The sequence below is a fragment of the Labrus mixtus genome, chromosome 11 (genome assembly GCF_963584025.1).
Source record: "Labrus mixtus chromosome 11, fLabMix1.1, whole genome shotgun sequence".
NCBI lineage: Eukaryota > Metazoa > Chordata > Actinopteri > Labriformes > Labridae > Labrus > Labrus mixtus.
In genome coordinates this window covers 3,689,511-3,714,010 of record NC_083622.1, presented here as the reverse complement: position 1 = coordinate 3,714,010, position 24,500 = coordinate 3,689,511, and the positions used below count along the sequence as shown (strand labels likewise).

The following is a 24,500-nucleotide window of genomic DNA, read 5'->3' as shown; positions in this document are numbered from 1 at the left end:
TTCGCACAGGGAGTCTGAGTTAAGCTGTGACTGTTCTGTTTTAAATGGTTAGTTTGAGTCAAAAACAAATCCATGTTAAGCAAAGAAGCTCAATGAGTGATTGAGTGAAAGCCCATCGCTTGTACCATTTCACAAAATGTGTTATTATGTGTATAGTATCGAGCTCTCTGAGACACTGGAGCATGAACACCCAAAGAAAATAATGACACATCCAAATATCTCAGATGTAGGTGTGTTAGTAAGTGTGGCTGCGGTTGCACAGACAATGAACAAATATGTAGCAACGATATCTCAACCTTTGGCGATAAGATCAAACAGACTGTAATAATAACGTGATCAACAGTTTGTGTCATATAGTCTGTAGCTAAAAACCAATGTGACTAACTGTTTCATCATACCAGAGTAAACCTGAGAGCCACACAGAGCTGAGCCCTGTCATACTCTGTACCAACCACACGGTGGTGCTACAGTCAAGGAATTCTCTAGATCATTTGGCTGAATCGACGTCTCACAGATCCTTCACCTTTACCCACCGTACCTCACCCTCCATCCCTACACCCCCCGTCCCAACACCTGGAACAACACTGTAAGAAAACTACACAATAAAACAGTGAAAAGTAACGATTAGACTTGATACCTCATGAAGCTGGGAGGGTATTGGGTTTTTATATCATTGTTTTATTTTTTCTGTTCTTCTATACAGATGCTCTGACGTACATGTGTTTGGACATCATGCTGTAAAGTCTGCAAACATTTAATAAAAAGATTAGATTTTTTACATTTTTTTATTTCATTTAAGATTGGAATACAAAAATGCAAACATGTGATTCATATACACGAGGAAAGAACATGACAAAACAAAACAGGAGATGAAATATTCACCATGAAATAAATAAAATACAGAACTAAACAAGGGTAACTCGTGACAAATGATGGACTTCAGTATTTATGTAGGGATAGTTTGGGAATCCCCCCTATCTAAGGGTGGTTTCACAGTTTGTTTGCCTCGGTGCAGCACCTCAGAAATCCCTTTTCACTGAGCTGTTGAGTGAGTGAGAAGATTTCAGTGTTCTTGTGTGTTGTGATCGTATACACCAAATCTCATATTAAAAATATTAAAAGAATAGGGCCAAAGTTTGAAGATACCAAAGTTCCCCTTTATCTCATGTTTTAGAGCCAGAGGTTGGATCCTACTGCAGGAAGGTTTTGTCTATTCCATCTACTGAATCAGTGAAGCAATAGAGAGAGAGAGAGAGAAATGTTATTGTGCTGGAAGGCTAACAACCTGCCATGAAGTTTTGGTCTTTCCATACCCTCGTTACCCAGGACCAGAACAGATCAAGGTTTCCAAATAGTATGGTCTCTTTCTGCTCATATTAAAGGTTGAACGCTGTTCAGGATATGAAATGTACAATTTAAAAAGACAGGCTAAGACCCCTGGCATTAGTTGGGTTCAGCTGTTGGCTACAGGGACGGCACTTACAAACAAATGGGTAAGGGCGAGGACATTTTGCAACATGGTACTTGTGCGGTAGAAGTTTCTCTGCAGTTGCTTTACAAATCCCCCCCCCCCCGGGCTTAATAAAGTATTTGTACTGAAAATAAAAATAAAAATGAATGAGAGGCTAGACGCGTAAATGCTGCAATGGAAATGTTTTTGAGAAAACTGGTAAAAAGCAACGAATGTGGTTACATGTTGCAAATGTGGAAGAGAGACTTTGCAGTGCGTCCTCTGTAAAAGTGTTTTCAGTTTGATGTCACACACAGTAGTTGCAGTCCTCTACATTTGTACTCAATGCTTCAGGTAAGTACTCAAGATATTGGAGTGTGAGAGCAAAGGACTCGTCCGTAGTGTGTTGTATTGTACATACTTCTGTGTGGACGTGTAATGGTGAGGGGTCGGGTCGGGTCGGGTCGGGTCGGGTCGGGAGGTGATTGAAAATATTTTTCCCAACCAAAGGGGGCGCTGCAGAACACATGCCTAAACACATTCCGGTAGCTATGTAGAAAACCAACCACACCTTGTGCAACAGTCAAATATTAAATACGATAAAGTTTTTTTTTTTTTTTTTTACAAAATCTATAAAAAAGAAAACATACACCCAGATTCCAAAAAAACAGGTTATAAAGAAGGAAGTCATTGGTTTCTTTTCTTCCTCTTTGTCTACTTCCTTTTTTCGTTAACAGTCACGTAAGGCTGTCGGACATTTGTTAAACTTTTACTACATGAACACACTTTCACACGAGCAAACATCGTTTCAGACTCAAAGAATGATCTGATAAATGTTTCCGTGTTTTCCATGAAAGCGGAAAGTTCTCACCTGCAGTGAACACACAGCATCATATCTGCCACACAAACATTACTCAGCACACACACACACACACACACACACACACACACACACACACACACACACGTCTGTCACGAGTGTCCGCTCAGTGGAAGAGAAGCCTTTTCTCTGCCACAAACAGTTTCTCTTCATCTTCAGAGAGCTGGTTTCCTTTCACACTGTGGGAACACAATGACACACCGTCAGACATACTAGTGTTGATGCTGTGACGGGTTTGGCACTTTATTCATTGTAAGTCTTTTATAATTATTGAAAAAAGTTTCAACATTTTGGGCTTTCCAAATGAAGGTTTGGGGCATACGGGGGGAAGTCTGTTCTTTGCCATTTGTCTCTGTTTATTCATGTTTATTTTCTATGCTGTGGTAATCCAGGGGAGAGAGACAATTCAATCTTTGTTTGCCCCTTTGTCTGGTGTCTTTATCTTTCTTTTGATATGTATATATGATTCCTCTCTCCTGTATATTTGTGGGTTGTTGACGAAACCAAACATTCTGTTTTTTCCTTGTTGTAAATTACAACATCAAACATCAATAACAAAATGGATCAAACATTTCTTTGAGAAAGAAAAAGCAGAAAGGATGTAACATCAAAACAGATGTTCAGAATGTGCAAATAGTTAACACTTGGTCTGATACTTTCGGACATTTCTACTCTCCTGAGAACACATTATCAGTGTGAATCAAGCGAGCAGCATCCTCCGGCGTTTAAAATGAAGCCGATGCAGAAGTGCAAATAAATGCAGTTAGGGCGCACCCACACTAGGCCCAGCTGTCCCGTACCGAGCTTAAGCAGGATTTTCCCCGACTCCCCTTTCCCCCCCGCTGGCCTGCACTCACACTGCTCCAGGAATAACCGGGCCTGAGCACTTCTTGTACAAAACATCGTAATACAACGCATGCATGGCTTTACGTGATCATCATGAAGCATGCTCAGTTCACAAGACGGGAGGAAAAAACATTTTGAAGCCAAAGCATCAGTCACAGAAACGATGAGCAACCTCTAAATTATAAAAACACATCGGCAACTTTTCAGTTTTTTACCCGACCGATAAATCAGCCCGCCGATACTAACGGCCGATATCAGCGTATCCAGTGACTATCGGTATCGGCTAATTTGATCTCAGATATGAGGATTTCTTGATAGTAAAGGCAGTCCACGTTCCATGCACGTGCTTGTGCTCATGAATGAACACCGTGCAAGAGTGCGTCCTTAATTAAGTGTCCACTTGAGGCTGGCTCCAAAAGCCCCAGAACTCCCATTTACACTAATATTAAAATGCTAATTTTGACAGCAGAAATAAACACTTTACAGCCTGGTACAAATAATTATTTTAACTAATCCATTTTGATTACAATAAGGCCAAGAGTTATGCATAACTAGGGGCATGGCTGATCTGATTGTAGCTGTTTTAACAGGAAGTTACTGTAGGACAAAGGTCTGCCTCAGCTCCACTTCTCCGTCTGTTTCTGGGTAAACCAAAAGTTCAGTCACACAACTCATGTTTGCATTTGTTTTTTTCAAACTTGGTCACTCCTCACAGTTTGATTTAAATGCAGAAATTTGCAGAAAGTGATGAGATAGCTTAAAACAACCCAGTCGGAGCCTACAGGTGGATGCTTGGGTGGAGGTGGGGCTGAGCAAGTGTGCGGTACATGTGCAGGTCAGAGCTGGCAGTGAAAGATATAATAGAGGATAATGAGGCATGTCAAGTGTGTAATCAATGCAGCTCGAGTCGTCTGCCTGGATTAGCTCACAGGCGTCGCCTCATTTATTTTGAGACAGCGTTCCGAATATGAGGACTGACACCATCGGGCTCCAATACTCTGCCTCAGAAACCAATGGGTGTCATACTGTATCTGAGAGTGGATGAAAACATACCCAGCTGAGGAACTGTTCCTGTGCGGTCAGTTTCAGTTTCAACCTCAAAAATCCCAAAACGCAAAGATGAAACTGAGTGAGTCTGAGGGACAAGGACCTGCACCAATTTACCAATTTCAGACGTAGCCTTGTTTGAATACGACTTCTCATTAAGGACGGAGTTTACACACTACTAAAATTAAAGTCTAGCACAGGCTGAGATAGTTCCAACAAAGACGTAAGCTCCAACTTAACTGTCACAGCTAGCTCCTCCTTTAAATACGGTTGTCATGGTGAATTGTTTTGAAAGGTGGAAGAACTTTGAGGAATGAGGAGGCGCAGAGGTTTTTTTACCCGCTGCTTGGCGTTGGCAGTGTGTTCTCCTCGATACTTGTAGTTTTAGAGTTCACCAGTTGACATCCCTGTAATTTACACTCACTGATAATGACTCTAAATGTCATGTTCTCTGTGTTGTTCTCCGATGTGCGGACACGGACTCGACTGCGTGTCCCTTTTTTTTGCTTTTCCTCGAGTCCGTCTGTCTTGTAAACTGAGCACGCTTCATAATCACATAAAGCCATGCATGAGCTGTGTTACGAGGTTATGTACGAGAGGTTACAGTGGGGGAATGAGGAGGGGGGGACAATCATGCTTGGTACAGGACGACTTTGTCTAGTCACACACCTAATTTTGCAAATGTATGCATAACCTTTATCCTGAATATAATCAAAACGAAAGACTTGCAATATACCCCCCACGCCCTGGACAGTGTGTCCAAACGAAGAAATTAGCTATTGATACTAAATTCATTGTTGGAAAAAAGGTGTAAACATCTTTATTTCTGCTCTAAAATGGATATTTGAATATATGACCTAATGAGGATTTGTTGGCTTTTGCAGCCAGTGGACACTCGAGGAACTACAGTCTTTTGCACTTCCGCATTGGCTTCATTTTTGACCAGCACAAACATCTGCTCACTGTAATTTAGTATTATTCTGTTACTGTCACATGGTGCGGCTGTTCACGTTCAAAGTATTTATTTAACTGGAATGGCATGGTAGAAATATTTAATAAATAATTTCCTGAAATCATTTTGATTGGTGGTTTAAATTTCAATATTACCACAGATAAAAGCTGCACTATAATAAATCTGAGATAAGTGTTACATCATCAGGAGGTATTTAAAGGAAAGAAAGTGCTGAAGAGTCACAGTGAATGCCTTACAGTCTGATCCTTACCATATCTCTTTGAGTGCTTTGTTGAGAGTCAGGGCCTCCGAGAGCTGTCTGATCCCGTCCACAGTGAACTGGTTGTTGATTAACCTGCAGATAAATGGACAAAGGAGGCGAGTGTCTGTCAATCGATGTGTGATCCTTAGTGACATCATGTTAGTGAATCGATGTGTGTCTTTCCTTACCAGAGGTGGCTTAACCCCGTGTTTGCCTGGACCAACTCCGCCAAGTGTGGTGCTGCATCATCAGTCATCTCATTCTGCACCAACCTGCCACAGCACAGACATGTTTCTTCATCACATTGTCCTGCAAGAACGCAAAGTAACTCCAAAACAAGTGAGCTGCCTACCAGAATATCCTGAGGACCGTGTTCTCTTTCAGCGCTTGCGCCAGGCTCTTCCCTCCAGCAGATGTGATGCAATTGGCCGAGAGGCTACACAACGCAAAGGCAGTTTAATGATTAAATTACAACCAGTGAGTTTTTTTTTTATCTGTAAGTTTCTTTTTGTCTTTATAGGACGCCGTTCTCTCACCTGAGGTTGGCAAGGCTCGGGTGGTGTCTCAAAGCGTCTGCAAAGGCTTCTGCTCCCTCGTCTCCGATGCTGTTGCCCCACATTCTGCAAGAAGAAACGTCAACACTGTCATCAGAACTCTTCGAAATGCGGGGGACGCCGGTAGACAAGTGGTTAGTCTGGCACCCCATGTACAAAGGCTATAATCCTCCAAGCGCGCAACCTGGGTTAGAATCCAACCTGGGGCTCATTCTCCACTCTCTAACGCCCCGATTTCTGACTCTATCCACTGTCCTATCTCTAAATAAAGGCATAAAGCACCCAAAAATAAACCATCTAAATGTTACCTTCTTTGTTCAACCAACGTGTTTTGGCTTGGACTGACTGTCTGTTGAGCTAGCTGGGTTTATTCAGCATGTTTTATTCAAGCTATGTGCTGAGGCTCTTCAAGGGAAATGCAGGTTTTTTATATTCCTGGGCCAGATTTCTACTGATTAACTCCTCCAGTAGATCACACAAAACACACTTGCAGATTGAGACAGCAGCAGTCCAGCGTCTCACATATCCATCAATTAAGCAATTACTGTTTTGTCAATGGAGTGTGGTAGCTTTACAGCAACATTACATCTCTCTCTGGTAAAACTTTTTTTTTTACCTATTAGCCATTTAGACAAAATAATATTGAATACAAATAGGGCCCAGGTTTGACAGAATTCCCTTCTAAGCTATACCACCTAAACCCATCCTCCATTAATCGCCCCAGTTGATATTACATATCACTGATTATCCATTGACTGGATTTCACTGCTTTTGTTAGTAAAGCAAAATCAGTATATTTCAATTGTCCAAGTGCAAAGATGTTGCAGAGGCGACAGCAGTCTTACCCCACATCAAATATAGAAGTGCTTTTCTGTATCGCCCCGGCCAAAAACCTCCCACCGACAGCAGTAATCCTGTTTTTACCAATCCTAGAGACAAAGACACAAGACCGTGACCTATTCATTTTTCTTTTTTTTACAATCACTGAATTTCAAATGAAACTGAAAAAAATATTTTAAAAAACATACTTGAGTACTCGCAGCTTTGGACACTCCTCGATTATCTGAGCAACCAGCTTTGCTCCGACATCAGTGATGTGATTGTTGTAAAGCCTGAGGACGAGAGCAAAAGGAGCTAAAGGGAACGGAGGTCGAGGCTAAGGCAGGCAAAAACACATGAGCTGCATGTTTTGTTACATTTGTGGAAACTGATTTTACATCCTGAAAGCGAACTATAAAACACACCTTACTCATAAATGTTGTTGAATACGTTCTTGAGAATGGGTGGCGTGCAGACTATTTGAGATAAACACTGGAACAGCATGTTTACTCACCCCAAGACCTCGACAACTCTGTGCTTACACAGCTCCTCTGCAAGAACCTCCATGCTGCTGTCAGACAGGTGATTGACACACAACCTGGAGGAGAGCAGTTTGATTGAATGATCGAAACATACAGGTGCATGAACCTTCCTAAATCTACAACAGCCCAAAGAAGACATACATCCGAGTGTTTTATTTTTCTGAGTTTGATATATAACAAATAATTCATTTTGGGCATTATCTTTTCAATAACTGAATATTATAGGAGAGAACTGTCAGAATTAGAACAGTTTTGAGCTTGTTGGTGTTGATCACAATCTTTATCATTCTGCTAATTAACTTACTCAGATTCATTTACAAAACTTCACTAACCAGTTATATCATCTTATTAAAAAAAATACAATGGAGCGCCTGTGGCCGAGTGGTTAGGGCGCCCACGTAAAGAGGCTGTAGTCCGGGTTCAAATCCGACCTGTGGCTCCTTTCCTGCATGTCATTCCCCACTCTCTCTCTCTCTCCCTGATTTCTGACTCTATTCACTTTCCTACATCTACAATAAAGTCATAAAAAGCCCAAATCTTTAAACATGCTCAAAGCTCAGACATTAAAACGGCCTGATAAGAATAAAAACTTTCCCAACAAAAAAAGCACATACTCAATGGATTTCTACGGAAGCCCAGGGCGGACACTCATCCATACATTTTAATTATTTGTTCTTCCCATGGCCACTAAATGTTGGTCGTTCTCTCTATAGATCTGCTCTTATTGATCTCATCACCGGATAACAACGCACAAGATAACAACGCACAAGATCTTAAGGAAGCAGCAGAAATGGACTCGCTATAGCGGGAAAAATCGGTGTCGTTATCCTGAGATAAATAAGTCAAGATCTTGGAACAAAATCTTTTTCTTTCTTTTGTATAACAAAAATGCCCTTTAAAAATACATTTAAAAAAACTGGTTTTAAGTCAACTGTAGGATCTTTCTCCCAAGGTATTTTTTTACATTTTCAATTTTTTTAACTGGTGACATTTTGTTCTGTTGGAACACAGTTTTGAGAGCTCACTTTTTGCAGTGCAGGCCTTACCTCACTACGGTCATCTTAGAAAAGGAGGGCGTCAGCTGCTTCACCCCGTAGTCACTTATGTTGTTGTTGTCCATGTCCAGCCCCATGAGCTTCTTGCGGTGCTGCAGCACAAAGTTGATGGCCGTGCAGTCGCCTGAGAACACGTTACAGTAACCCAGCTTGATGAGGTTGGATGTGATGCCCTTCGCCGTCATCTGAGCGATGTCTTTGCTTCCCGTCTCAAAGATACACCTCAGTATCCACAGGAAGTTCGGTAAAACATGGACCTTCTTGCCCTCGTTGCTGTTGTAGGGGGAAAGCCCGCTGAGGTGGGACTTCACACTGGTGGAGAGGTAGGACTTGAGTAAGACTTGTTTCTTCTTTAATAACGCAGGAGACACCAGATGCTCCATCAGGCCCGTGTGAGCCTTTGAGAGCAGTCCACACAAGAACAGGTTAGTAAACTGTAGATGCTCATTGGTTGCAAACGGCTTCTTCTCGCCGGGCTTTGGCGAGCCGCTGATACAGAAGCCAAAAGGCAGACACGCTGCGTCTCTCTTCCTGCTGCACTCTGTGAAGAACTTCAGGATGGAGCTCGGCGCGGCCTGGTCGTCCAACAGCAGAGCAAACGCCGCCAAGAACGACTGGAGTGTGACGTGGAGAAACTCAAACATGGCCGGGCTCTCGCCGGCGTCGCACTCACTGACGGGTCTGAGGAAGCCCAGCGGTAGGTCCTCCTCCGCCAGGCCACACGCGGAGATCTCCTCCTGGCTGCAGATGAAGCTTCCTCTCTCCATACCTTGAAGCGCCAGCTTAGCAAACGCGGCAAGAGGCCCGAGCCCTCCTTTCAGAGTGTCCGAGGCACACCGGGTGCTTTTCTTCAGCAGGGACGGCGCAGCGGTGGACGAGCGGCTGAGGAACACCTCGCACAGCATGAGGAAGATGTCAGTGAGCGTGATGCTCGTTTCAGGAAGTTGAAACCGGTCGTGCATGCTGTGCAGGTGCCTGAAGCTCTTGAACACGATCCAGCAGAACAGCGGGGTGGAGCACAGGCCGCAGAGGTGTGGGCTTGCGTCCAGCTGAACCTTCACCAGCTCTCGGATCTCCTGCTCTTTAAAGTGCAGGTCAATGTAGCTCTTCAGGTGAGCAGGGGAGAACCCGCGCAGGGTCACCTTCTTCCTGATCACCTTGCTCTGGATCTCAATCCCCGTCCGGGCTGTCAGCACCTTCTGGGAACCCTTGAGCAGCTTCCCGCAGAGCAGGCTGACGAGCAGTTGGAGCGGGTGCGCCTTGTCTTCCGGTGACACCACTTCAGGCACGTTGATCAGGTCCAGATCCTCCTGGATCTCGTCGTAACCGTCGAACGTGAAGATGACCTTATCGGGGAAGCGCAGGATGTAATCGAACACCTCGCTATCTGGATCTTGGTCCGGGTAGCAGTTGTGTTTGAACAGCAGGTCTCTGAGGGAGATCTGTTCCGCCTCCTTGAAGCTGCTGAACATCCTGCAGCGGAACTTAAAGAAGAAAATGGCGTCCGTGTGCAGCTCCTTTTTGGACCAGAGGTTCTGGAGCTTCTGCAGGAGGATGGACTTCCCCACACCAGCATCCCCCCTCACGTAGATGGTTTCACCTTGGGGACTGAAGACGGCCTGGTCGTCCAGGAGCCGGTCCAGACTCTCCAAGAAGCCCAGACTTTCATTGGATTCGTTCAACAGTTCAACCATGGTGTCGGTGTACAGGTCCTCCAGACGGGTTTCCTCCTTCTGGCCATACGACATGATGAAGCTGGTGTCCCGGCTCATCTCGTGCCTCAACTTTTCACAATACCTGCTGACTGAGAAGAGGTAGACAGTGAATGACAGTGATAATTGGAACCAGAGTCAGTTCCAGAAATCACAATTACATATTTAGGACCAGAAAACTCAGATCAATCCAAAAAAGGATATGTTGTCCTTCAGTGTTTTAAGTTTTTCCTAATTGTTCTCCTGTTAAAACAAGTTAAAGGCATGGTGTTTGGTTCACAAATATTTGCCTCAGTATATCAAAGGTCGTCAGAACAGATGAGATGATTGTCCAAAACAACTTGCAGTGTCACCTTACTAATAGAGGTGGTGCTTTATTTTGAATGGTGAGAATGTGAGGGACCTTAGTGAAGAAGAAGTGAAAGTACAAAGTGAAAGTACAATGACATGCTTTGACCTAAGTGCAAAAACACGACTCAGCTTTTTTTTTTGTGCCATCGTTCATCTCAAAAAGAGCTTCATGGATCTGTGACTTCTTCAAAGAAAAAGTGGATTCAGTCTCGGGGTCTAATGCCGGGCATACACTGAACGATTGTATGAACATCATGGCGCACTGTGAACTCACACTGTCATGAGTGAATCGATTATTAAACGCACAACCAAAACTTTTGAATTTGCTTGCTCAGGGGAACCTTGGCAGTGCTCAGGAAGTGGACTGGCACCTCTCCAGCTACCAGACCAATTTCGAGACTTGGTCCGTGCTGGGACTTGAACCGGTGACCCTCCGATTCCCAACCCAAGTCCCTACAGACTGAGCTACTGCCGCCCAATCATCATCCCTGAATGACCCTGATGAAGGCCACGAGCCGAAAACGTGTCGGTCTAATTTCTTAATGAAATTGATCTTTTTGACCTCTTCAAACCTTTCACTCTTCATGCACCTTGACAGCTGGTGAAGTTGTGGCAGCAAATCCCGCTCTGCTTCATAGATCAAACTACCAGCAGACATTTGGTACATTTACTGCTCTATTTTCTTTCTTGAAAATGCTAAAAGATCACGTTTACATTGATCTTATTTTAAGGTGAAATGTCTCCGTATCATCACCGAAAAATACTAAAATACTAAATAACCTCAGTTCTGATGTATTGGGATGTATTTGTCTTAGTTATGTATAATTACTAATTAACTGGAAACACACTGCACTGTAAGTTTATTTTTATGCCTTTATTATGAGACACAACAGTGGAAAGAGTTAGAAATCAGGGAGAGAGAGAGAGAGAGAGAGAGAGAGAGAGAGAGAGAGAGAGAGAGAGAGTGGGGAACGACATGCAGGAAAGGAGCCACAGGTGTGATTCTAACCACAACCGCCCCCGCTCTGAGGACCACAACCTCCATACATGGGGCACGCACACAAACCACTAGCCTACCGTCACCCTGACACAGTGTACTTTTAATCCATTTGCATCATTTAAAAAAATCGCAGATTGACTGATCTATGGGCCTTTAACTAACATAATCATGAAATCTATGCAGAGTTAAAAAAAAAAGAACATGTTGGTCGTACAAAGCATCGTGAGTTATTTGAATACTTACTGGGATCCGTGTTAACCACTGTCATCAGTGAAATGGTATTGCTTGGGTGGTAGTTGAGGTCTTGCAGCCATGGCTGGAGGTCTATGTATGCATCACATACTTTATAAATGATGTAAATAAAGAATTCACAGGCCTCCTCTCCTTTGCATTGCACCAGCTCCAAGATTTTGCGCACCTAGAAAACAATCCCCTTACTTTAATTCTTTACCACCAGATATGACACAGAGATCTTACGCACATATTGGTTTTTTTTTGTTTGTTTTTTTAATGAGTGCTCATTATAGTTTTCCTACCTGCTCCGTCTTGGTAGCAGTGCGCTGTACGATCTCCACATCTTCTTCACAGACGAAGCCCGAGGCTGACAGGTTGTCCAGGATGCATTGGACACTCCTCAGCCGGCTGACCAGCAGCTCTCTGTGGTAGGTGAGGACGTCCAGGCACGACACATTGGCTTCTTCTTTCTTACTCATGTTTACTGCACAACAGTCACCTCTGAAGAGAGCGAGACACACTGGACTGTGACTTGAGTTAAAGAATGTTCAAATGTCTTAAAACACACAGAAAACAGATTATTATATTTAAAGATTATACTTTGTGACTATACACTACATAGTTAAAACATTAAAACAAGGGGTGGGAATCACCAGATACAATATTATCACAATTCATGTATTGCGATTTTACTTTTTTATCTGCATATTATGTCCACAACATTAAACTAAATCACAAACTGTTTTTTTGTTTGTTTGTTTTTTTAAGAAATTCTTAGTCTATTCAAATAATACAAGTACATCAACATTCATATGATTAATCACGATTTATAATAGCCTACATTTTCATCGTTGAACATATGAAGTTCGAGTGTGAGACAAGGGCAAAACAGTGATATTAAAATGTTGAAAAAGTTAAGGGAAACACATAATGGAGAGAAGGTAAACGTTGTTAAGACAGTTTTATTGTTCATTAATCAAAGAGATTGATTTTTTTTTGGGGGGGGGATTGTAATTATTTTTTTTAAATATGACCAAAGGTCATGAAAAAGCTTGTAGTCAAAGGACCACCCTTCTACGACACACCTCAGATAATGACGCTAATCGTTTCAATGTTTCAACTTCTGGTCGATATAATCAATAATGTCTCTGATGGTTAATAATTAGGTGCTGGGGGTTTAGTATTCACAGTTTATGGGTTTAACAGAGGAAGTCCTGGGATGAGTGACAGGTCAAAGAAAACAACATCATTAGCTGTGTTTGTTTAGTATGTTTTCTAACCTTATCCGAGATAATACCTAAACAAACTGAAAGCAAGAGGAAACAGAAAGCTACTTATGTCAAATAAATCCTACCATTGTGATGCGTCCACGTCAAAGAGCCGCAAACAAAGAACAAAAAACTGTTTAAAGAAAAGGAGTGTTGAAATGACTTGGTTGTTTTATATTAAATGGGCAGGTTAGGCTACTTTGTGCTCGCTTCATCACTGCTGTCAAAGCTGCTGGTGTAGGAAGTGGAAGTACTTTCTGTCACAGCGTCATTTCTCTCCACTATTTCACAACCGGCCGCGCTGCATTCAGGTACCCACGGACATGTGGGGATTCAAGTTATTTCACATATTTTCTTAACCTTTATGGGAAAGAATGACATTAAAGGCTAAATATTTAACTATTTAATTCGCCTATCAATTAAGTCTCCTTTGTTCTCAACTCACCGAAAAAGTATTTTTTTATTTGGTTCATAAAAAATTAAAAATAAATACCCAGAGAGGCAAGGGCGGAAAGAAAATTCTCGTGATCCCTTTCGTCAGAAAAGAAAAGTATTGCCTTTTTGAGCAGTTTAGAGAAGTTTTGGTGATATATGCAATGGAGACTTAACCTGATGCATTAAAAGGTCAAAGTTCACGACAAACACAGCCTAAGTATTTTTTCAGTAAGAAACAAAACAAAAACACTTCCAATTAAAAAGGATATAAACTAAACAAAGGGGGTGATCAGAGGCCGTGGGGATGCAGCCTATCATTTAAAGGTTGTGCAACTTTCGCACCACTTATTAACCCACTGCAGTCAACAAACTAAGCAAGCAGGTGAGAAATCGAACCACCTGGAGACTCCACCACAAGCTGGCGGCCTGTTCCCCTAAGAGGAATCACCAAATGTATCAAAGAAAACACCCAAATAATCATTTCAAAATACAGTTGGTTGAATCTAAAATAATTACTGTTGTCTCAACTACTGCAACAACATCAGTTGAATCAAGGATTAAATAATAGCAAACATTTCTGCAAAAATAGAAGCAAAACGTCAGTTTTGAAAAGCAACACAAGGACAACACATTACAGGTTTATAACATTGTAAAAACCATGTAATGTGTTACCCATACAGGGTCAATAGGGTGGAAGATATCACCTTAAACCTGTGTCACTGTATTTTTACTTTACTTTTTTGCGTTAACTGTACACTCTTAGAAATTCCCCTGTTAAAAAACAGTAAACAACTGGCAGTAGGGTTGCCAGGAAGGTACTGTGAAATTAACGGTATATTGCTGTTGCTGAAATTTTACAGTTTTTTACCGTTTTTGTAAATACAGCAGAAAGCTGTTATTTTAAACCTTAACAGGAAAATACTGTTTATTTACACTTCTTCACAGGAGGTATATTTGCAGATTTTTACTGTGAATTGGATGACAATCTGACAAAGCCAACTCCACTGTATTTTCAAACATGTGGTCTCAACTTCTTTTTCCCAAAATGCATTGCAAAAACTATGGTAAATTACCGTAAATTACTGTTTTGTTTCCTTCAGGCAATAATACAGTAAAATATTGTTAAAAACCGTTATAAAACTCCTGTATTTAAACATAACAGGACCATACTGTTGAAATTTCCTTGTAAATGTACAGCAATTTCTTAGAGTGTAGCCTATTATATCACAGTATTACAGATTTTTACTTTTTACTACTCAAAACACGACTTATTGAGCTTCTTTTTTTTTTTACTTTATTTCCAGGGTATAAGGAAACATGTCCTCATAGAGAAAAGGTTCTTCAAACAAATGTGATCCTAGATGCAACATAGCAATAAAAAATGAGGTAAAGGCCTGTGGAAAAGTCCAAGTGTAGAAGTGATTTAGGAACAGTCTCTGTGCAACTCTTAACAAAGAAGGAACGGAGACGTTTATCTAAAGCCGGGAGAATACTGTACGATTTCATTTATTTAATTGAAGTACTGCAACAACTTGAAGGGGTACTTACCTTTCTCAAAAATCCACCAATTACACAAAGAAGTATACCATCATATCTTTCAAATACAGTGTCAAAAATACTTGGCTAGTAGTGAGTAAATAAGTGAGTAAATAAGGATGTCTGATATGAATAGCTTGGTGAGATAGCAGCTGAATATTTGTGTGGGAACAGAGAGAGAAAGTCACTGAGCTTTTTTAGCAGACTTGTGGACTCAATGATATTTTCTTTTTAACCATCTGCCTGTTCTGCTTACCATGCACCTTCTCACTGCTCTCTGAATCATTGTGTTGGGAGCATGTGTGTTTTTACGCCAACAACAGATGCATTAGTGTCCACATGGGGGCAGTACTGAGTCTCTGCTGAGTGTAAAGCAGTTTAAAAACCTCTCATCTCATTTAGTAAAAATACTTGTTTATTGTGATGAAAGCATAAATAGGACAGTCTCACAGGTGGTACATGTTTTTAGGGAAAACATTAATAAAAAGTCTTTGACATTATTGTTATTGTGCACCGAACAAAAAGTCAACATCACAAACACACACACACACACACACACACACACACAGAACACACCGTGAATCCAACACACACTCCGTACAAACACAATCAACAACATTGCATTATCATTTCATTGACATAAAAATAAAGGACATTTCTTCCCCGTCACTGAACATAGTGAGAACTTTTCAAAGGAGACGTGGTTTTATGGGAAAACTAAGGTCAAAAGAGTCGGCCATGTTGGATCGGATTTCACTAGTAAAGAATGCTGCCTTCAAAGACAGATTCAGGAGTGTGATTGAAGACTGTTGAATCTTTAAACTACACTTAAAAAAAAAAAAAAAGATTTAGCTCTTTTATCCGCTGTACAAAAGAGTAACAACTCAATAACTGTTCTGGATTATCAAGGGTTAATTCATTTTATGAAGACACAAGTGTAACACTGCGAGCAGTTGAGATATTACATTTTAAAGGAGTGAGATGAATGTTTAACACTTTTCAATGTGTGCAGACAGGGCCCCTGCTCTGTGGGCTCTCGACCTTCATACGGGCCGCAAATTGTTTTTTGTCCAATTCTTATTAACATCCGTTTTATTACCTCGTTGTCTAATTGTTTGTCATTTTGTATTGCAGTATAAAAAGTTACTAGATGATGTGGATGAAACCAACACAATGATCTAATACAACCTTTGCCTTAGTAGTCCTGGTACCTTAACTTTAAAATGTTTGTTTAGGATCAGGACAAGATCATGGTTTGGGCTTCTCCTGAGGGGAGCTTATAGCTGTTCAGAAAGAAGACTGATTATTTCCAAACAGATCATATAAATGTCTGAAACCTACGCTGTGGTGTAGGTGTCAGTATGGAAGCCTGAAAAGGACATACACACTACAGCGCTAATGTAGGCCGGGTCTGTTTCTATGTTTGTTTTGGGCTTTTGCAACTCTGAGAATATGAGATAAATCAGTCAAGATCTCAAGAAAACAACCGGACATAACGGGACAATGGAGTAAATAGTATATATGGGTGCATGTTTGCTTGGGGCTTCTGAACAAAACAACACTTTTTAAAACATATTTTCACAGCAAAGCTTCTGGATAAGCGATATATTTGACTTGTAAAAAAAAAAAAAAAAGTATGATTTTATTTTTTTGGGGTCAAAAAACATTATCAACACGTGTCGGGAAAAAATCAGCAAAAATATACAAGAGGTACCACTTTGTCCACAGGGGGGTGCAACAATTGAAACAAAAGAAAAGCTTGAAATAAAATGTCAAAATCACATCGAGAGAGCGAATGTGCTTGTGCGAGAGAGATCTAGGGTTACCATTGGAACCTCAAAAGATCCCGCTCAGCAGAAATTTGCGCAGCTAAATTACTTTTAGTTTTAGGTTATGGATCTTGTGTGATGATTTTTTGTTTTAACAAAGCCTCGTAATGGAAAAATCTGACGGCAGATGAAAGGGTTACTGGTCTGGTTCTTTGTCTTGATTCTTTATATAATGCTCTTTGTGTCCGCTGTGAGCACTGTACATGTCGGTAAAGTTTTATTGTCTTTGTACAATAAAGTAAAAAAAGTTCCAAAGCTAGTAGCTCAGTGGTGTAAAAGTGTTATCTTTAAGAATGAATGAGATGAAACCAAACGCTCAGTGGAGGAACCACAATGTGGACGCTACGTAGCATCCAGCGAGAGCTAAAGCTGCTGCAGGTCAGTGTAACAGAGATGATCGCATCTCTTTTTCTTATACCACATACATCCACCACGGATGAAAAAGGATCAGTCACAGTCACGGAGCCGGCGCCGGGTCAGATCTCACTCTCGTAGGTGTGCATGTACGTCTTCAGAGAGAGGATTTCGGCGTAGCTCCGGGTGGTTCTGCGATACAGGTCCAAGCCTGTCAGGATCTCCACGTCTCTGACCCGGGCGGTGTGCATCTTCATCAGGTCCTCCACCCAGCGAGACTCCTCCTCTGAGCTCTGCAGGGGGGGGAGATTATGATCATTGATGACAACATTTAACTTGACGGATAAGGACAGTGATACCGCTCTAAAATTCTCTTGAAAAAATTCTAGAAATTTCAGGCAGGCTGTTCCTGAAATCTTCCTTAGTTGCTCGCTCACATACAAATTTATATTTTTAAAGGTCACATATTATGCAAAATACACATTACCATGTTTTTCTAACACTAAAATGTGTCCTTAGCTTGTCTACAAAACTCCCAATTATGAGAAAAGTCCATCCTCCCCGTCTTCTGCCTGCTCCACTTTTCAGAAAATGTGTGCTCAAACAGGCCGTTTGGAGATGTTCCCTTCATGACATCACAAAGGGCAGTAACCCCTCCCCCAGGTGGGTGATTCATGGTCTCTATCTGATTATGAAAAATGTAATAATGCATGTAAAGGTGTGAATTTGCTTACATTGCAGGTCTCGTCGTTGCTGTGTCGGTGAGGCAGGATGAAGGCGGCACTGCTGAGCGGACCGCTGCACGAGTCTGCAGCCTGTGTGAAGTCCAGGCAGCTGGTCAGGACCACGAAGTAGTGAGTCGGGATCGGTATCGTCCCACTCACGTACCTAGATGGATGAATAGAGCTTATTACTTGTATTTTAAATCTCTATAATGTATCTATTGTGTCTTATAGTCCCTTACTTCATGTCGTGTGTATTGTTGTCCTGCTGTTGTTTATTGTGTAACATGCAATCAATGAATTTAAAAACATATTGTATATTTTATATGATTTAGTTTGAATGCTTAATTGTTCCACAGTGTTTTTGGCATTTTATTATGTAGTTTATGCACTTTGTGATGTCAGGTGTGTTTCTTAATTGTCCTCTGTTGAGTGGAGTTTCATTGTTTTATGTCTTGACTACAGATGGAAATCAGCGACTCGCTGAATCTGATGATCTTTTTCTTTTTTCTTTGTATAAACGGTCGACGTCATCGCACACTGTCTCCTGATGAATTAAATTAATGAAATGAAAAAATATACGTTACTAGGGCACTCTAGGACTTATTTGAACTTTAAACTGGTTGAACAGGAGTACACTATGTGACCTGTTGGTGTGAGCAACCTTTAAACTGTTCCTTTTAAAGCCACCAGCGTTCATTGACAAATGAAGGAATTGTTCCTTGCAGACAATGGGAGTTGATGTTGAAACATTGTCTTGATTGTTTGGTATTATGTGCTGATTTATGTTACTCATAAAATCGTCTTTTATCAATCAATCAATCAATCTAACCTGTATTTCTTCTCAAAAGGACATTGACATTGAGGTTTCCCTCATTTCAAATGCCACTGAGATCATTTAAAACATTTACAATTTGTAAGAAAGTGGTGAGAAATTCCTAAACTCTGCGAGAGAGAGAAGAACTCTAATCTTTAGAGTTTGCTGGAGGGCGTTCCATGAAATTGGGGCATCAAAAGAAAATGCGGTTTTACAGAGTTGAGTAAAATCTTGATGGACTTTAAGAACGAGCCAATCAGAAGAACGGGTCATGTAGGTGACCGAAATTCCACTCCAACAGGTCTGTGACGTAAAGTGGGAGATTATCTTTAACTGATGGAGGCAGTGGTAGAACGGGATTGATGTATTCTTTGAGGTACATTTCCTGTTTTAGACTTTAAAGAGAGAGGTGTTTCAAGGTTTCATTAAAAGTCTACAACATATTAACAAAAGACGTTTCTCTAAAGATGTCAGATTTTCATCACAAGAAACACAGAAAAACAATCTGAGCCTGTCAAAATGAAGCACAAATATTGATCAGTTTTCCCAAATTATTAATTTCCATCCATTAAAGCTTTTGATTCACTGCTGCTGGCTTAAGAAATCTGCTTGGTGTTTAAAGGACAGTTTTCCACCTTTTGAAAAGTAATGGTAGTATCGAAGCGGAATACAAAGTGGAGTAAAAGAGAATATTCTTACTCTCTTATCTTCTCGGCTGAGTCTCTGACACCGTCGTAGTCGTAGTCGAATATGGGTCCAATGAGCACGTTCACCCCGTTTCTCTCAGTGGCATACTTCTTCACCAGCACTCTCTGGAAATATCCCCATATTCCTGAGAGAGACAGAGAGGTGGAAGGGGGGGGGGGGGGGTGAAATGATAAAAAAAGCTGTGAAAACATGTCATTGGAACGATCTGCATGAGTTGATGCTGCGGAGAAATCACTAATGACTTACTCTTGAATGCAGGATACATGGGGACCGTGTTAGTGATGAGGACAGCATCGTATTTTTTGTCCATGGTTGATGACATTTCTGCAAATAAAAAAAAAAGATATCAGATATCAGCAACACAGATGGGATAAGAAACACTGCATACTTAAATATGAAAATCAAACCCAGGCTATAAACCCCCCTAGATTTTATGATATGTCAAGCATGAGACTTGGGTTGACATGAACACCATTATATTTATTGGTTTTGATTTTCTTCCTGCAGTCCATTGTTCAGACCGCTGTGGCGTTTGACTCACGTGGCGGGTAGAAGAAGGCGTAGGTGATCTGCTTGTCTGCTCTGTAGTTGGTGCAGGACTGACTGTAGGCCGGGGGGACTCTGGTATCAGGTCTCACACAGTTAGACAGAGCTTCAGGCAGAGGGGACATGTCCACCTGAAGGAGTGGTGGACACACACACAAAAACACACGAGGTGGATGGTGAACTGTCTGCTGGGTGTGGAAGATAAATAGAGAATGGGTAACATCTATTCTTGCCAGCAGAGGGCAGTCAAACCACATCGAGTGCTGACTCAATAACACAAACACATGCATGGACTCTGACTGAGGCTGATTCTCGTCACACTAGCTTGAGCATCCTTGCATACTCTCTACTCGACTGACCAGGAAATCATCCTCCGACAGGATGAGGGACATTCCAGTCCCTCATCATACCTGAAGGTGGTGAGGAATTAGGAGAGAGGAGGCGTTTGGAGGGATTCAGAGCAAGGATACAGAGTTTTTATCTTCTTGGGAGTCTTCTGACCAGACATAGATATGACTGCTGTGAAGGCCTGTGCTCAAAGAATCGATACAGTAATATATCGTCATGCGCTCCTTGCCAAATACTTGCACAGTATCAATACAGCCACAACACAAAGCTGTGATGGCAGTTTTGAAAGAGACATTGTCCATGTTGCAGTTTCCAATAAAGCCAATAGAAGCAAAACTACATGAAGCAAGGCACGTTCCAAATCAAAACAAACGAGCATTCGTACTTTTAGAAACACCAGGGAGTCGGAACGCGAATCAAGCAACATCCAAGCTTTGCAGAAACAAGGTCAAATACTGCAGCAACGCAGCCAACCTCCGTGTACACATGACAAGTAGTTAGCAACAACAGGGCCTACGTGGGTCGTCCCAGCCAGCACCTAATGACGCTGTCAAGTTAAAATTCCCCTCAACTTCTAAACGAGCTCAGACATGGTCATTAACCAAAATCAACGCCTATCATGGCACGTATCGTAGCATGGCCTCTGTATCGTGATACACATCATATCGTGAGGTGTTGGTAAATACCAAGGCCGAAAAAAAACAGCCAAGATGAGAGTTTTGATCAATACGTCCTGGAGAACAGTGGATGCTGATGAAGACAATAACTGATCAACCAAAATTGTTTTTTTGCACTAGGCAGTCTAGCATGTTAATATCTGCTTTAAAAAACAGTATGTGACTTCTGGGACTCTTGGAGCAATCCTCAAGTGGACACTCGAGGAACTGCAGTTTTTTTGCAATTTGACATTGGCATCGTTTCTCAACACTGGAAGTTGCCGCTTGTTTACGACACTCTACCACACAACCTGGCATGCTGTTCTCTGAATAAACTATCTTCACCTGTTTCCTGGCGGGTTTAAGATGCAGATGAAATATTTATAGTTTCCTGGTCAAAGGGCACAGGACGAGCAGTACCTGTCTGCTGACGGTGTACGACGTCCAGAGAGGCATGGAGAGAATCTCGCTGTAGCCGCTGATGAAGTCACTGTGGTGGAGGATGGAGTATTTTGTACGGAAGAGCACAGCAGGTCGACCGTGTGGCAGGTTCCTGCTGTCTGAGAGAGGACGAGCACAGAGACACACAGCAGAAGAGAGGCAGGTGTGTAACAAGACACGCTTACAAATCACTCACGTTTACCAAGAATTCATGACGCATTAATAAATCATCAAACACTGTGGATGCTTTTCTTGATGTTACACTTGATAAGAAATGTTAAAATGTGAAATGTATGCATAACAACTGATACTACAATCATTACAGAATAAGTATAAAAACTGTGCATTTTGTATTTGTAACTTAAAGGCTCTGAATGTTCACTGTTACACTGCAAAACTCAAATCAAAGCAAATTGTACTTTGTTTGTTGTCTTGAAATTAGATGAACAAACAAATTTAGATTAGTGCATCTCATTTCAAGATACTTATAGAAAATGTTTAGCTTGCTATTTTGGCAGATATTTTGACTTAAAGGGGTCATATTATGCCCTTTTTGAGGTTCATATATTTAATCTATGTACCTACTAAAGTATGTTCACAATAGATAAAGTTATTAAAAAGTGTCTGTTTTCATGTACTGCCGCTCCATGCACCGGCTCTCTTCTGACTCTCTCTCTAAGGCTCTGAAGTGCCCACGTTCAGAGACTCCACGTGTGCCAAGTCCCCTTTTACCCCTTTTACCATATTGGGAATGCAGCCACTTTGGCTCCGAGGGGAGCATAAACATTAGCACCTTAGCACTACTGTGCTGCCGCAGGCTACGGCATATCGTGGGCGTGCTACAGAAGTTAACGGGCGTGCAACATGAGCTGCAGGGCTTGCCACAACGAGCCAATGGGCTTAGATCAGTGATCTCACACTGACAAGACGTCACACTGACACATTTTTATCGAGGGGGGCTAGAACCGAGCGTTACGTGCAGCTAATGCTACAGCTAACAGGAGGACGTAGGAGAAGCCGGGTTTCCGCAGACTTTGAATTTTTGCACATAGATGTGCCTAAACATGCACAGGACACTTGGAAAACACACTGAAGAGCATATAAAACCAGAAAAAGAAGAATATGGGACCTTTAATACGAGCAATTCAGACCTTTTTTTGCGTATTGTATCTTGAAATAGAACCTCTATCTGGACTTGTCAGGTGAATGTGGCTGATAATAAGTAAAACAATTATGTGCGGCTGTGGCCCAGTGGTAGAGTCGGTTGTCTCTCAACTGGAGGGTCAGGGCTCCATAGTTTCTCTTTGTTTCAACATGTTTGAAGTCAGTCTGTCTTCTATGTGATTCTTAAATCCCAACTTGAATTGTTACTGAATCTTGAAACAAGTTTTATCTTGGTAAAATAACTAATTTAGCTTATTTTAAGAGTTATTCTTTCCGTTTTAAGATTCCTTGACTAAAACAGACATAAAAGACATGTTCATGCTCAATTTAAGATTAGTGCCAGATAATTTGCAGTGCAGCTCCTGCAGCTACATGTCCTTGGGCAAGACACTTAACCCCACGTTGCTCCGGCTGTGTTGTGTGGATTTGTATGATAGGGTTAGTTAACACTGATGGTCACATTACATAGAAACCTCTGCCATCAGTGTGTGAATGTGTAGGTGTGACCTGCGGTGTAAAAGTGCTTTGAGGAGTCAGAACACTAGAAGAGTGCTATACAAGCTCAAGTCCAGTTACCATTTTTGACTAGAAATGAGACAAATACACTCGCTAAGATTTGAGTTTTTGCAGTGTAGTAAGTTTACTTTCAGAGGATCCAGAAGGTGTTTTTCTCTGTTTCACCAAAATATTTAAAAATTAAAAACTTGGGCTTTAAATGTCAACCATTTCTGAATCGCTTCAGTGGATTGCTTCAGCCCTGAAACAGGCTGTAATGACTAAAGTGACACCATCCAGGAAAAGTTTCTGATCAAAGTACGTTCTCTAAAAGTGTTTGTTTTGCCACTGAAAGGTTCAAACTGTCTGACAATATAACAGACAGATACACAACAGAAATCCACAGCTGTTATTGTTAAAGAATGTTTCTGAGCGACATCACATACATCTCATATACCAGTGTTGTTTCAAGGAGAGACGATTTTTTTAGTAGCATCATAAAAGACTAACCATCCATAGCTTGCCTCAGTCGCTGGTTTAGCTCCTCCACTTTGTTCTGTAAGAGACAGAGCCAGAGTGACTCCAGGTTATAGCCTCGTACAAGGGTCACTTTCAAACCTCTCTGGCCCCTACTTTTTACACGCAACTGCAAAAAGATCGGAGATTGAAACAATCTCTTGCCAGAGATCTTCATGGGAATCACAAACACAGTGCAGGTGAAGAGACACACACGCTGCAGAGAGGGACGGGGAACAACTCACTTCCAAATCACGTCACTCAGCAGGTGAATCTGAACGTTTCACTGAAAATAGACTGAAACGTTTGAGCGATGTATGAACGTAAGAGAGACTGCCTCTCGTTTAGCAAACTAAACAGGTTAGGTTGAGTTGAACTGACTGACTTTGGAGGTGAATTGTCTCCGGCTCTGCAGCAGAAAGCAAAAGAGGCAACACACTTTTTTTCAGTTCTTAAAGAAGCTGAAAAAGAAGATTTCAGGTCGTTAGACACATTTTACAAGTCAAACATGCTTGTTCACACAAGGCAGACATCCTCAAATCATCAAATAATCATGGAGTCAGCCCCATGCAGATGATTCTTTTTACGGCTCTGCTAAATGAGAAACAGAAAAAACGATGTTGGAAACCCCCTTCAGTCACTTGCCGAGCGTTATTTGGGATGTTAGGTTGATGAACTGCTGCTAACAACACACATCTGGCTTTTACAGACTTGACAAAGCTTCAAGACCAAGACTTCAGATCTTTACAGACTAAGAGAAACTCAAGCTAACGCCTGTATGTTTCACCATTTAAAAATATCAGTTTGACCCAAAGACTGAACAATAAGAGGGACGTACCAACATGAAGTGCACAAAATGCATGACCTGCAAAAGATGGAAATGACCTTCTATTTTATATTTGGTGCAGTAAACTTACAGGCAAAATATACTTTCTTAAAGCTGGGTCTTTTTTTGTCATAT

At 41.5% G+C, this 24,500-nt stretch overlaps 2 protein-coding genes across 4 annotated transcripts in view; both read right to left on the bottom strand.

Annotated features, from left to right (window-relative positions):
- Positions 1-13,233, bottom strand: part of nod1 (nucleotide-binding oligomerization domain containing 1) — a 475,392-nt gene extending 462,159 nt beyond the window's left edge. Inside the window, exons 1-13 of one of the 2 annotated variants that reach the window (XM_061049641.1) lie at positions 13,059-13,233; positions 12,007-12,205; positions 11,714-11,888; positions 8,399-10,211; positions 7,325-7,408; positions 7,020-7,103; positions 6,837-6,920; positions 5,974-6,057; positions 5,790-5,873; positions 5,626-5,709; positions 5,447-5,530; positions 2,400-2,509; positions 642-2,363 (exon numbers count right to left, since the gene is read on the bottom strand). In XM_061049641.1, the coding sequence (XP_060905624.1) occupies positions 2,437-2,509; positions 5,447-5,530; positions 5,626-5,709; positions 5,790-5,873; positions 5,974-6,057; positions 6,837-6,920; positions 7,020-7,103; positions 7,325-7,408; positions 8,399-10,211; positions 11,714-11,888; positions 12,007-12,183 (2,826 nt within the window). In that variant the 5' untranslated portion in view covers positions 12,184-12,205; positions 13,059-13,233 and the 3' untranslated portion in view covers positions 642-2,363; positions 2,400-2,436. Of the gene's footprint in view, positions 1-641; positions 2,364-2,399; positions 2,510-5,446; positions 5,531-5,625; positions 5,710-5,789; positions 5,874-5,973; positions 6,058-6,836; positions 6,921-7,019; positions 7,104-7,324; positions 7,409-8,398; positions 10,212-11,713; positions 11,889-12,006; positions 12,206-13,058 lie in introns of those variants that run through there. The other variant, XM_061049642.1, reaches the window with a different exon arrangement.
- A 2,104-nt stretch (positions 13,234-15,337) lies between these two features.
- Positions 15,338-24,500, bottom strand: part of enpp2 (ectonucleotide pyrophosphatase/phosphodiesterase 2) — a 38,663-nt gene continuing 29,500 nt past the window's right edge. The window contains exons 19-25 of one of the 2 annotated variants that reach the window (XM_061049586.1): positions 23,534-23,669; positions 21,344-21,483; positions 19,915-20,050; positions 19,620-19,697; positions 19,365-19,497; positions 17,861-18,014; positions 15,338-17,419 (exon numbers count right to left, since the gene is read on the bottom strand). In XM_061049586.1, coding sequence (XP_060905569.1) covers positions 17,249-17,419; positions 17,861-18,014; positions 19,365-19,497; positions 19,620-19,697; positions 19,915-20,050; positions 21,344-21,483; positions 23,534-23,669 — 948 coding nt within the window. In that variant the 3' untranslated portion in view covers positions 15,338-17,248. The remainder of the gene's footprint in view (positions 17,420-17,860; positions 18,015-19,364; positions 19,498-19,619; positions 19,698-19,914; positions 20,051-21,343; positions 21,484-23,533; positions 23,670-24,500) is intronic. The other variant, XM_061049587.1, reaches the window with a different exon arrangement.